The sequence below is a fragment of the Diceros bicornis genome, chromosome 23 (genome assembly GCF_020826845.1).
Source record: "Diceros bicornis minor isolate mBicDic1 chromosome 23, mDicBic1.mat.cur, whole genome shotgun sequence".
In the NCBI taxonomy this organism is placed as follows: Eukaryota; Metazoa; Chordata; class Mammalia; order Perissodactyla; family Rhinocerotidae; genus Diceros; species Diceros bicornis.
In genome coordinates this window covers 26,173,906-26,187,850 of record NC_080762.1, presented here as the reverse complement: position 1 = coordinate 26,187,850, position 13,945 = coordinate 26,173,906, and the positions used below count along the sequence as shown (strand labels likewise).

Sequence of the window (13,945 nt, the reverse complement as noted above, 5' to 3'; positions counted from 1 at the left end):
TTCTTGGTTTTCCAGGCCGTGCCATCCTGGGGGAGGACAAGCAAAAAGTAACAAAAATAGTTTCTGGCTCCAAGTGCCCACCAATGGCACTGCTGAAACCCATGTCCCCTGAGTCCTTTTCTCCCCCTGGCAGAGGGCCCTCTGGATAAAACCTGCACCTTGGTGGCCATTCAATGTGCTCACACTTGGTACCCTCCTCTGTTCTGCCCCCTGGTGGCCTCAGGCTACCACTGCTGCTGCCTTTACATAGTTTGACCTTGTTGCTGTCCAAAAGCCACCCATCCTCTGTCACTGCCCCCTCCCCCATGCCAACCTCAGGTGTCTGCTGGAGCTGTTCTGGATGAGGAGGAGCGGGCGTTATTTTCTCAGCACATTAATGCAACCACCATGCAGTCGCTCTTTGATAAGCTCACACACTCAGGACCTTACAGCCCCTTTTCCCGAAAAACTCTACTCAGGTTCCCCTGGGCCTGGATCAAGGACATTTAAGTGACACAATGCATTATTGCCTCAAAAAAATTCTCTCTCCCCTCTTCAACAGCTGGGACAACGGGATAGCCACATGCAAAAGAATGAAGTTTGACCATTACCTACACCATATTTAAGAATTAACTCAAAATGGAGCAAAGATTTCTAAATGTAAGAGCTAACACTATAAAACTCTTAGAAGAAAACAAGAGAAAATCTTCATGACCTTGGATTTGGCAATGGATTCTTGGATATAACACCAAAAGCACAAGGAACAAAAGAAAAAAAATCTGCTCTAGGAGTGTGGCCAGCCATCCTATATGGCTGCCCAAAAGAGCTACATCTGCTCTTCAATCCGCAGAAGCTCCTGGAATTTAAGAGGCCTACCCTACTGTAAGAAGAATCTTTTACCTCTGCGCTTGCTGCACAAGCTGCCCTCGTTAGCTTCTGGTGTGGGCTGCTTCCTCCCAGTGCCCAGAAGAACGCTCCTTTCCTGGCTACCATTGACTTCCCCACCCCTCCGTCTCCTTCCTGTGCCTTTGTCTTCACTTTCTTCCCTCTCAAATATCTCACGGTAGCATAGACTGCAAGAGTCACGTTATTTCACAGACCCAGAAACTGAGGCCCAAGGAGCTCCCACGATTTCTCCCATGTCACAAAGTGGTCGAGGGAAAGATGTGAGGCTTGACCTCAGATTCCAGGCCATGAGCCCAGGGCTCGCTCTTGTATGGTTCACAATGGGACTCTGCTGACTCTAGATCTGGGAGGCTGGTGACCCCTGCAGGTGCCTGTTTGCAGGAGCTGATTTGCAGGAGAGCCTTGGCTCCGGCTGACTGAAAAGGAAGGCGTTTGTTGGGGCCAGGAGGAAGAAATGGAGAGACAAGAAAATGAGAGGGACAGAGGAGGATCTGACCCTTAGCCAGGCCTGTGGACTGGTCTTGAGCCCCCTTGAGGGAGGAGCAGGTGAGAAGCCCAGGGCACAATGTGTGTGAATGGCTGTGTGAGACTCTGGGTGGAAGCAGTGCTGTCTCAGGGCCCAGAGACAAGGTGCGCAGAGCATCAGGAGAGCCCACGCCACCACTCCCACTGCAGAGTGGCACCCGTGGGGAGGATGGCAGAACCACATGCTCTCAAAGGAAGGGCTCCTGCAGCTGGGGCAGCAGGGGGCCCTTGAGATGGCGGGAGTAGGGGAGCGTGAGCGGGCTTGTTCCTGAGCACAGGTGAGATGGCACAGCTATAGGCACTCCCAGAAATAATTGGCAGGAGACTGGGGGTGGGGGAGGGCAAGCTGGTGGGGGAGCGGTGGTGACTGTCCATGGAAAGACATCCTGGCTCATAAGGGTGACACATTATGATGCTCTGACCCTGAATATCATGTTCTTAAGCCCACATTCATTTGTTTATTTATTCAACAAATATTTATTGAACATCTCTGTGTTCCAGCTACCATTCTTGTACTGAGGATACCCAAAGCTGAGCAAGAGGGACAGGATCTCTGCTCTCAGGTGCTTACCATTCCATTTAGCTTAGCATTTCCATTCTCTTCTTGGAGTTCCCCTCTCTGTGTTCCAAATGAACAAGAAGTATAATATACAGTGAAGAAAACAATAACCAAAAAAAGAGATGGTAAGGGCTGGCCCCGTGGCCTAGTGGTTAAGTTCGGCACAATCCGCTTTGGTGGCCTGAGTTTGGTTACCAGGTGCAGACCTACACCACTCATCAGCAGCCGTGATGTGGTGGTGACCTACATACAAAATAGAGGAAGATTGGCATGGATGTTAGCACAGGGCGAATCTTCCTCAGTAAAAAAAAAAAACAGATGGTTTGGGGAATCCTTTAAAACTTCCTACAAGGGAATTACTCTTTCTTCTTGGTAAGGTTCTTGAGAGCAAGGATTGTATCTTGGCATAGGACTCCTGTACTGAGTGCTTGGGGAACATGAAATGATGCTGTTCCATTCAGGATGAGCTTTCCTCACAGTCATGATGTCAGGGTGAGGCCTGGTTGGAGAACTGCAGTGCGCTCTGTCTGGAGCTGTTCTAGGAGACCAGCTGGTACAAGATGCAATCACATGGCTTTTTAAGAACTTAAGCAACTTAGTGCAAAGCCTGGCAGAGCTTTAATGCGGGTGCTAGGCCGAAATACAAGGTGGCGCATTGCCTGGTGAGCAATGGTTGGCTGGGGGCTTGGCCCCTGCAGCTTAATTAGAGGGCAGGGGAAGTAGGACCAGTGCGGGGCCTGGAGCAGCTGCAGCCAATGGGCAGAGAGCAGCAGGGGCCTGAAGAAGCCAGGTGGGGTCTCCACCCCTGATAGAAAATGAGCTGCTTTGAACACTGCTGTCTATGCCAAGAATTCCTTCCCTTAATTTGAGTTTGAGCTCTCAAAATCAAATGGGTTAAAAATTGCAAAGTTTCTGTTTCTTTCCATAGTCTAATAAGAACTCTGACACTGAAATTAATATATATGTCAATTTTCCCTCAATAAAGCTAAAATTTAAAAAAATAAAAGTTTTATAAAAAGAACTGTGATTGACACACTGTTCCTTTTTGACAATCTCTGGGTGTGACCTTAGAAAAAGCCAAGAAAGAATAATTTCACTGAGATCTTTCAGTGCTGAAATTCACTTTTGTTCGTCAGTTAAGGCCAGTCCACTGGCTTTCAAGTTTCAGACAGAAATTGTTGTACCCAGACTGCATCGTGAGATAATCATCCTGTTTATTTCCCAATTTATATTTCCTCTGTGTTTGCATCACAACCTTTCATCTAAGAGCCCTGCAGAGACGAAACAGGAAGTGAGACAGTGAAGTGGTTTATTTTAAACTTTTTATTTTGAGATCATTGTAAATTCACACGCAGTTGTAAAAAATCGTATACAGGGGTCCTCAGCGGTCCCGCGTACCCTTTGCCCAGTATCTCCAATGGTGACATCTTGCAGAATTATAGCACAATATCACAGCCAGGACATGGACACTGATACAGTCCATCACCATGTTTAGACTTCCTCTGTTTTGTGTGTGTGTGTGTATTTAGTTCTCTGAAATGTGAAATGTTTTGAGCTCTGATGAAGAAAAGTACTTTGCAAATGCACGGTGATTATCACGAGGTTTTAATTTTCTTGCAGCTATTACTTTTGCATTCTTGGTAGATAATATTGTATGCCCTATTTATGTAATAACTTTTATCTGAATAGCATAAAGAATTGTACAACTATTCTCATCCCAATGAACATGTGCGCTTCACATCTTTAGCTCTTAAAGATATTGCTATTAGAAGGCCAGATACTTCCAGCTAGATTTGGGACCTGCTAAGACTCCTTCTGTCTGATTATTGAAGCCTGAAGCTGGACTACATTTCCTTGATCGCCTGAATTCCCACAGTTAAGTTAAACTTATCTTTTCTCTATTTAAATTTTCCTTTTTGTCATATTGCCAAGATAATACATTCTTGGGCTGGTAACTCAACAGTATGTAAGTATATTTTTTTTAAAAAAACAAACAATGTGAGAGCCCCAAGAAGTGGCAAAGTAAGTGACTTGGGTGACCCCCTCTAAGCCCACAGGTCTCCAGACTAGTCAGGGGGTTCCTTCTCAGGGCAACTCATGGCTGTCATCACCCAAGAGCACCAGAGGCCTATCTCTCCTGGAGCCTCGAGCCCTGGAGGCTCGCAGCCTTCTCTGGGGCTGCCAGGTTCTGGGGGGCGGGGGGAAGGCCACACCTGTACACAGGTGTTGTTAGCACAGCACAGGAGTCTTGAGGAACAAACTACTGAAAAGTCAGGTTCTTCTCTCCCTTTGTGCCCCCCGTATCAGTGCCTCCTCTGGCCACCTTGGGCCTGCGACCACCCTGACTTCCTCCAGGGCAGTGGCCAGCCAGGCCATACCTTGGACCTCATTATCTGGCTCTCACAACTAAGCCACTTCCAAAATCTCTAGTCCTCAGCTCCCTCTCTGAGTACAACCTCCTCCCACAGAATTCTAGAGCTTGGCTGTATCTTGAGGGTCATTTAGTTCAACCTCCACATCTCACAGATGAGAAAACACAGCTATTAAGTGAAGTGCCCACAGGCACACAGCTGAAGAGTGGCAGAAGCAGCATGTCAAATGAGGTCTCCTGCCTTCCAGTCCAGGACTCTTTCTACCAGGGCACACGTCTCATTTCCCTCCCTCAAGCCACTGCATCTGCTTTGGGCCCTTGTGTGACCTCTGTCTTCCAGCCTCTCCGAAACCTCACAGACCAGCACACTCTCCTCTCCCTTTACTTCCAACTAGATCCACCATGAACCTGACCAATGGAAAACAGGAGGCAGGGGGGAATGGGCAGATACCTTTCATCATCTTTCTCTCTCTTGTGGACGACTCCAAGGTAAATTCCTCCTTGTAGTCCTTCCAAACAAGTGCCCAGTGCTGTGTAAATACCCTTGCTGAGTGCCCTGGCTTTCTAGCCGGGGGGACCATCCAAAGCCAAGGCCTAGAGATGGGGAGATGCAGGCAATGGCAGCAGTCTGGTTTGGCTGAGCACATGGTGTGTTAGGAACGTGGCCTCCGGAGTCAGACTGTGGGCTTGAATCCCAGAGGCACCATGTTTACCACCTGTGTGACCTGGGCAAGTGAAGAAACTAAACCTCAGTTTCCTTGCACGTAAAATGAGGATAACAGTAATACTTCGGTAAATCAGTTGAAAGATCAACTGATTTAAAGTCAGCAAAGCACTTAGCACAGGGCCTACTATAACCCCCAAATAAATCCTAGTAATTGTAATAAGGTAGAAGTACTGGCTGTGGTACAGATCGCTAAGGATCTGGGATTTAATCTGGTGGTCAGTGGGCAGACATGGAGAGCTTGTGACATCCAGGCACACCCAGGACTGCAGTCTATGACAGTCACTTTGGTTCTTGAGTATGGGGTGGACTGGGAGCAAGAAGAGAATGGAGTGGGGTCACAGGGGCCAGGTGGAGAGTAGATATAAAAAGGACCCAAGATGGCACAGTCACAGGAGGGAAGGACATCAAGGATAGCACCATGAGTCTGTGAGACAGGTATTTTCGTCTCTGGGTCATGCATAATTAGGCTCCTCTCTATTTCTTCTGCTCTGAAGCCAAGGATTTTTGTTATGTCTCTGCTTCCTCTTGGGTCCTGGCTGAGGCCCTCATAAAGGCTGGGATGCTCCATGCTGGCTGCTGCATGCTACAGGTTCCTCAGCAGCGCCAAAAAACACTGAACCCATCCCCTGTGCTCCCCTCCCCCAGCATCTGAACCAAGGTCTGGGTGGGTGCTGGGCAGTGGTGGATTTTGAAGCTCTCCAGGTGATTCTAATGGCAGGCAGGACTGAGCTGCAGTGAGATCAGGTACCATGGCCTCACCTCAGGAGTTAGCACCAAACTAGAGCACCCTGCCTTGGCATTACTCTCAGTTCTCTTGTTCCAGCCAGAACAAGCAACCTTCAAAATCTCTTGATTATCCAGAGACGCTCTTCATCAGCTCACCCAAACCATTGTGGCCGACGTCGTCAGCATCTATCCAATAGCCATTGCCCCTTCTTCCTGCTGAACAGAACTCCAGTTTGGTTCAGGTTGTGGTGGCAAAATGCTCAGAGAAGATGGGCTCCTCCCTCATACCCCAGAGAATAAATCTTAATTGATCTAAATCAATCATAGTAACAGTAATCCCATTCATCTCCACCAGGGACTGGTGTGTGGGCATGTGACACAGTTCTGGCCAATGAGATGTCAGGAGAACATGGCTGGGGGCTTCTGGGAAATTTTTTCCTTCCCTGGGTAAAGAGATACATATGGAGAGGGCCCTGCCCCTTCTCTCTCCTCCCCGCTTGAAGACACTATCACGTGAGAAAGCCCAGCTAAGTGCTGCCACAGCCATCTTGTGACCATGTGGAAGGCGTGACTGACACTCCTCACTGCCATCCTGGGGCTGCAGGACGAACTCTGAAATAGCCCACTTCGAGATGTATTGTTAAACAAAATAATAAATGTCCTTTACACGTAAGCTACTTTTGACGGGGTATTCTGCCGTTTGCAGCGAGAAGCTCTCCAAAGATACAGGCTTCCTCACTTAGCAACGTCTCACAAGCGAGTCCGACAAAGAACAGCGGGTTTCTGATTGTCTTGGTAGGTCTCTTTCAACATACAGGAGGTACTCTGGCCGTTAAGATGAGGCAATTCATAGTTAAGACTCCTACTGACTCAACCCCTGAAAGCTAGAACCCTCTGCCCTGCAGTGAAATACTAGGTAGTTAGAAAGTCTTTGTAATCAACTGGTAATTAAATGGACCCTCATTCATCAGCAGCCCTAAGAACGACTTGGCTGCTGCACAGCTCTCGGAGAGCACGGCTTGGGGCAGTGGAGGTGCTGTGGAAGGGATAAAGTGTTCAAGTAACACTTAAAGTAATACTTAAGGGGCATAGGTTAACAGCTGAACTCCACTAAACAGAGAACGTTCACGTAATTTTTTCAGCTGATAAGTTTTAGAACCATTCCATAGTCTTGCATCTCTCCAGTTCCATGAAGTTAGTTAATCTTCCTTGCATTGTAAATCTCCACCAACTTGCATTTTAATGTCCTTTTAAATTTGTATGCAAAGATTGCATAGACTATCAATTTGATGAACTCCTCACAGGGATTATGTGATAAATATAATCAAAGCATTGAGACTCCATATTGACAAAAGCAGCAAGTGTCTTGCAGTGAATATTTAGAATTCTAAATTAGCAATTTTTATTCCATGCCAGAAGCAATTTTTTTCGCTGGGTCACATCTCTGTTATGGTCATAAAAATCAATGAAGAGAATTGTGAGCATTAAAGAAGTATTTATTTAATCTGTATCTTTTCAAGAATATATCTAATATAGAAATCAAGATAAGCTATAGATATTAAATATGAAGTGTGTGTGATGTAAGCTGTAATATAAACTGTAAAATCCAGTGGTAGAGTCTGCAGATAAAAGTATCTATGAGTTTATCATTTTGTTGCATTTTTGCATCTTTGAGTGTGTAAGATTATATTATTACCTATCAAACACCTATATAATTCTTACCTTAACTCAAGATCCAGAAATTCAGCAGGCATTTTCAAATGAATGTAAAGATTCCTAGGTTCCTCTGATCCCTGTAGCCCTGCACAGGATATACTCTGAGATGAGTGAGAGGAGAAAATAAAGAGCATATCTTAACAGTCTCAGCAGTCTAGGAAGTACCTCTCAATGCTGTGAATGAGAGGCTTCAGTCTGAAAAGTTGTATTTATGTGTGTACAATGGGAGATGGCACACTGGACTTGGGCATCAAGAAAACCAGGTATCGGACCAGCCTCAGTGGCCTAGTGGTTAAGTTTGGCGCACTCCGCTTCAGCGGCCGGGGTTCGGTTCCAGGGGGCATGGACCTACACCACTCATCTGTCAGTGGCCATACTGTGGTGGCGGCTCACCTATAAAAAGAGGAAAATTGGCAGCAGATGTTAGCTCAGGGCAAATCTTCCTCAGCAAAAAAAAAAAAAAAAGAACACCAGGTCTCAGATCACTTTACTAGCTGTGTGACTGTGATCAGATCACTTACCCTCTCTGAACCTCAGTTTTCTCCACTCTCAAGTTGGGATAATAATCTCTGAACTAACTACCTCTCTGGCTTATTGTAAACGCCAAATAAAACAATAAAAATGAAATGCTCCAAATGAAAGCAATTTGGAAACTTTAAAGTGCTATAAATGTCAGATACTTATAGTTAATATTTTGTTTTTCTCTTTAATCTCTTTAAGGTGTAAGAAATGTCAACAATTTTGTTTCTAAAATAATTCCACTTACAAAGCTTAACTATGTCAAATTCTGTTAAATAGCCCTTAAGCAACCATGGAGGAACAGCCCGGTCAGTGTAACAGGCCATTGCTGTTACAGCCTCCATATTTTCCCATAGAGTGTCCTTCAGTGAGGTAAGCTGGGCAGCTTTATTGCTTTAAATAATTGCTTCCTATAATTCTGCCCTTGTCATTCTTTTCAATTGTTCTAACTTGCCTGGCAGACATTTCCTGGCCAACTGAGCTGACTAGCTTCAGGTTCCAGTAGTGTGTTTATGAGGTCTTTTTTAGACCAAGATCCTAGGGTGCAAGACCATAGTAATTGGCTGTGCAACAGGTTTTTGGTTTTTTTTGGGGGGGGGGGGCGGAGATCAGCCCCCAGCTAACATCTGATGCCAATCCTCCTCTTTTTGCTGAGGAAGACTGGCCCTGGGTTAACATCCGTGCCCATCTTCCTCCACTATATATGGGACATCGCCACAGCATGGCTTGACAAGCGGTGCGGCGGTCCGTGCCCGAGTCTGAACCTGCAAACCCCGGGCCGCCGCAGCGGAGCGCACGCACTTAACCGCTACGCCCACCAAGCCGGCCCCAGGTTTTTAAACTGAAGTTTCAACTAAGATAGTAATTGTATAATCATTAGTTCCAAAGTGGAGGTGAGGCATTCTCCATGAGGCAGGTTGCAAAGAAACATAAACTCCCTGGACCTAAGGGTCCAGGCGAGGCTAAAAATAAGGAGTCAGAGAGCAGACGGGGAGAGGAAATTTCTTTGGTGAGGAGTGTGATGGTGCCACCTCCTTCATCTCAAAGCCAGTGAGAGGGGCTTTGCAGGGGGGCCTGCTAGAGACTGCAGTTATGTGGTCCAGAGGACTGGGCCCAGGAAAGCTAAAGCTCCATCTGTGACAGCATGGAGGTGTCGGGGGAAGAGGGAGAATCTCCCTCTGCCCTTTCCCTTAAGGTTCTTCTGGCTGGCCAAATAATCAACAAGACAGGTTAGCAGGAGAAAATAATACCAAGTTTAATAACATGTATACATGGGAGAAAGCAGGGACACTGCGTTTCTCAACACAATAGCAGAAATTCTCGTCTTAAATACCATGTTCAGCTAATGACAAAGGAGGATGTTGGGGGGGGGGTCAGTTACAGGAGATTACCACTAAAGCACAGTAAACAAGAGTAAGGTTATTATGCAGATTTAAGTCATCACCTTCCACATTGATAAGTCACTAGAAATGAGCTCATCCCCCTCTCTTCTCCAAACAGAGAGGGAGATACCTTTACAAATGGAGATTTCCCTTATAAATGTAAATGTTTGTCTGGCAACTCCTCGCAGGGCCATCCAGAGAATGTGGCCAGAGAGACAGAATTTCTGATAAGATGGGCTTGTTGGTGCCTTTCCTATTGTAACATCTATTTTACATTATATTACAGCCATCAGATGGAAGATCTGTTCCAGGAAGGAGCCATCATGTCAAATTCTTTAGGCAGTTAGTGGGGGAGGTCAAATGTCCTTCAGAGAAAACAATCAAGGTAAAGAGATATATTTCAGGGTGGCCAAATTTTGATCTCCCACAGAGGGGAATGCATTGGGACGGGCCTGCACTCTCAGAGTCATTGGAGCAAGAGATGTGTGGGGTTTCCCTTGGCCCAGAGGTGGGGTCATTTTGGGAACGATCTAAATGGGCTGGAGTGAACGCTGGATTTCTAGGGACAGGGAAGAAGCTGCAAGCTCTCAACGGAATAGTGCTGCATCCACCCAAAGAGTCCATGGAAGAGGGGTCTCCATTCATGGAAACTCTGAAGGACCCAGGAACAACCCACATGAGTTGCTTTAACCCTAGGCCAGGCACAGCCAGCTCAAAGCCCATCAACTCCAGGAAGAAGTGCTCCACCTGCTGGTTTCTCCTCTCCCCACTCCAGCCCACCTCCACCCAGCAGGGTCTTACGCAGCCTCCAGTGAGTGGAGGAGCCTGAGCCTAAGCCAACCACATCCTTGGGGGGAAAGTCACCTACAGACCTTAAGCTTGAGACAGCAGAGGGGGACAAAGCCTTACTTTCAAGTGAAGTTTGATGCATTTGTTTGTATCTTGTACCCAATGTTATAATATTTGAATGAAGCTATGGTTGAGACTTAGTTACTGTAGGACTATCAGTTATCTAAAAATGAGCAGAAAATACAAGGACTCTACCCAACTTTCCATCCAGGGGCTGGGGAAGATAACCAACACTGAATATATTTCAAAATGGCAGTGAGACAAAAATAAAGTTGCATGTTGATCACATTTCACAGGTTGTGAATTCAAAATACTAGTTACCGTTTTATATTAAATGGGCAAAGCGCCCTTTGCACAGTGGAGTCCATTGCCAGTAAAAGAGACTTGATGTGATAATGCATGTTGAGTCACTGGAAAAGATTTCAACCCTGAAGAACACAAATACTTCATTTCAGGCCCTAAAATTATCTAATCAACTAAGTATTTATTGTCTGTTATGTGCAAAATCCTATTAGGTACTTTGAAGAATACTTACATTCCTTTAGTTCAGGTTAGTACCATTTCCCACCTAGCATAATGCCTTAAACATATTAGGTGCTCAAAAATATTTTCAATGTAATTATTCTTTACCAGATTCTTAGCACCAAGGGATGCGGCAGTTTTCAACGTCGGCAACAACACTTCAGCTGAAAAATCTCCATATTTATGAAACGTGGTGGAAACCTGAATGGAGAGTGACTATGGTCTCACTTGTGTTTAACACTGTAAGGTCTTGCTGAGTGGTCTAATAGGAGAGAACAGAATTTAAAGCAGAAACATATAAAGGGTTCTTTTTGCCTAACAACCGTAATGACGCAGTAAGAACAAAAAATGATTGCTCACGGGAGGCCTAGACTTGAATCTACCTGTCACTCACTAGACCTCGGGCCCCTGTTTTGTCTCCTGTAAATGGGGACGCCAGGCTGGCTACCTCACAGTGGCAGGAACACTCAAAAAGATACTATACAGTGAAATACCCTTTGTAAACTCTACAGTGCCGCACAAATGCAAGGGCTTCATAATAGCAACAGTTTAACATTTGTTGATTGCCACGTGCATCGCGCTTTAAATCTACTTTCTTATTCAATCTTCACAACCACCACAAGACCTGGCTAGGTATTATTATTTCCCTCCATTTTTTATAGATGAGGAAACTGACAGGTTAAGCAATTAGTTTCAGGTTATACAGAGCCACAACTTGAACCAGTAAATTCTGACTCTTACCCATGAGCTGCTGTCCAGCTTGCCGTTATTTAATAGAGTCGCTGAGCTCTCATAGAGCCTCAACAAATATGGTTCGGTAAACTGCTAATTTTAAAAGTACACGTCTTCCCACCCCGGCTCTTCCACGCAGACCCCTCCTCTTTCTCTCGCATCACCAATTCTGCCCACTCCCGGGCTCCAGCCCTAGCCCAGGCTCCGCCCACCGCCCCGCCTGCCGGCGCCCACGCCTCAGCATTTCTACGCATGCGTGGGGGACCCGCGCAGGCCCAGTGGCCGAGCGGCGCCGGGAGACTTGCTTGCCCCGCCCGGCCCCGCCCCGCCTGCTCCATCGCGCCGGCTGCTGCCTCGGGAAAGCTGGAAGATGAGCTGAGCCTCCGCACTGTTACTGTCTCCAGCGCTAATCACAGGTGCTGTGGGTCTGGCCGGAAGCCCCCTTCCCTGTGCCCACTCCCAACTCATTCCCTGTCCCGCTCCGCCCACCCAGCAGCGACCAGGCTCTGCAGGCTAGCGGCCCGGGTAGGTAGTTTGTGTACTGTTACCATGGAGACGCTGACCTGCCGGGCGGAACGGGCCGGCGGGCGGGGTGAAGATGCTGCTGCGCTCTGCCCTGGTCTGGAGCCGTGGAGGAGGGGGCATTGCCGGGAGAGGGGGAGCCGCTCTCCGCCCGCGAGGTGAGGCGTCCCCCTCTGGTTCACCCAGGACCCCTCTTGCTGTCGTCCGCCTCTCTGTCTTCCGATGGGGGAGAGAGGCGATGAGAATGCCCTGTGCTTGCTCTCGGGGTCGGGCCGTGGCTGTCCTTATTTCTATACACTGAGCATTTAGCCAGGTGCGTGGTGCTTAACAGAAGCCCAGTAATATTTGTTGAATGACAGAGTGGTAAACTAAGGGGCTTTGTCTAGGCAGACAGTGACCTGGCCAAGGTCACACATTGTACCTGGCCTCTTCTAGGCAACAGATAGCACCTCAATAGATAAATAAGTATATGTATAACAATATACATTAAAATATATTGTATGTACCTATAATGCATTTTATCATTCATTCCCATGAGTATCACAGCAGGTCTTCCATCTCACCCTTATTAGAATTATTTTAACTTGGTAGGAAAGCAAGTAGCACTCTTTATTTGTATCCTATTGTGTGAATCTATAAAACTCTGATTAGTTGTTGATTTGGTATAGCTGATATTCAATAAAATACTAAAAAATTCTGTTTTCATAAAGGAAAACACCCCTCATTTAAATTTTAAAACTTATAAAACGTCTGAAAACACTGAGCAAATGTCATTCCCTTTGCTTTGCAATTTCTTTGTTAATGCAGTTTATTCATGGGAGAAATTTTCGTTGTATTCTTTTATCAAATAGCGCTTGGACAGTAGTTAACATTTTTTAAGGGCCAGCCACCATGCTAAAGCCTGTTACATGAATTATGTCATTTAATTCTCAAAACAATCCTATGAAGCAATTACTATTATTACACACATTTTACAGATGAGGAAACTGAGGCTTAGAGATGTTAGAAGCCTTGCCCAAGGTTACATAGCTGCGAATTGTCAGAGTATTTGAACCCTTACTCCAGCATCTAAGCACTTAATCACTGTCTCTTTGGATGCTCATATTAACACAAAAGTAATTCAAAACCGTAGTAAGGGTCTTGAGTATTTGATTTGGAGGGAAAAGAGTATGAAGGTGGCCAGTCTTTCCCCTGTTGCAAACATCCTGATAATGCAGGGTTGCATGTATCAAGAAGGCTCTGGCTCAGGTGACTATTAGCAACAAAGGTAAAGACAAGTCTTTATAATTAGGTATAAACCTAAATGATGACTTGAAACTTTCCTCCAACCAGTACGAAATATTTTATTTAAAAAGGTCTCCAGTTTCAAATTTCCTACCACTGGTAGTGTTCATTCTTTAAAGGTCCTGTGGACATCATAAACTCAGGACAATGATGCAAGACAGAACTCAGCACTTTCTTCTTCCCCTTCAAAGTCCGCTTCTCCTCCTGTTTTCTTTTAAAAGGTCCCCTTGCCCTCAGACCCCCCCCCCTAGATTTGCATACCCAGTGTCACCTCTGGCCCCTTCCTATCCTCTCAGATGCCAAATCCTGTTGGTTCTTCTGTTCTTGGTGCACCCCGCTCGCTCTCATCTCTCTTCCTTACCTCTATTTCACCTTCACTCCTCTATCTCTGACTTGCCATACTTCATCCACTGATCACAGCGTTTATCAAGTCTTACTTCATGCCAGGCGACTTGAACTGAAGGCAAGAAAGGAAAAGGGGGCTAAATTTGATGTCATACTACCACATGGCATCAAGAATCAGATGCCATTTGAAATGAAGTCCAATATGCTTTCCTAATCCACTGTAACAAATGTCTCCAATTTAAGAAGCCGTGCAGCCTTCGTCTGGATATTTCCTAGCTCAG

The 13,945-nt window shown here is 46.1% G+C and overlaps 2 protein-coding genes and 1 pseudogene across 2 annotated transcripts in view; all 3 read left to right on the top strand.

Annotated features, from left to right (window-relative positions):
* Window positions 1-11,892, top strand: part of LOC131420298 (large ribosomal subunit protein eL43-like) — a 30,574-nt pseudogene extending 18,682 nt beyond the window's left edge.
* Window positions 1-13,945, top strand: part of CEP57L1 (centrosomal protein 57 like 1) — a 462,537-nt gene that overhangs the window by 168,070 nt on the left and 280,522 nt on the right. The window lies entirely within an intron of this gene.
* Window positions 11,842-13,945, top strand: part of ARMC2 (armadillo repeat containing 2) — a 102,425-nt gene continuing 100,321 nt past the window's right edge. Inside the window, exon 1 of the mRNA XM_058566508.1 lies at window positions 11,842-12,193. Within this exon, the coding sequence (XP_058422491.1) occupies window positions 12,063-12,193 (131 nt within the window). The 5' untranslated portion in view covers window positions 11,842-12,062. The remainder of the gene's footprint in view (window positions 12,194-13,945) is intronic.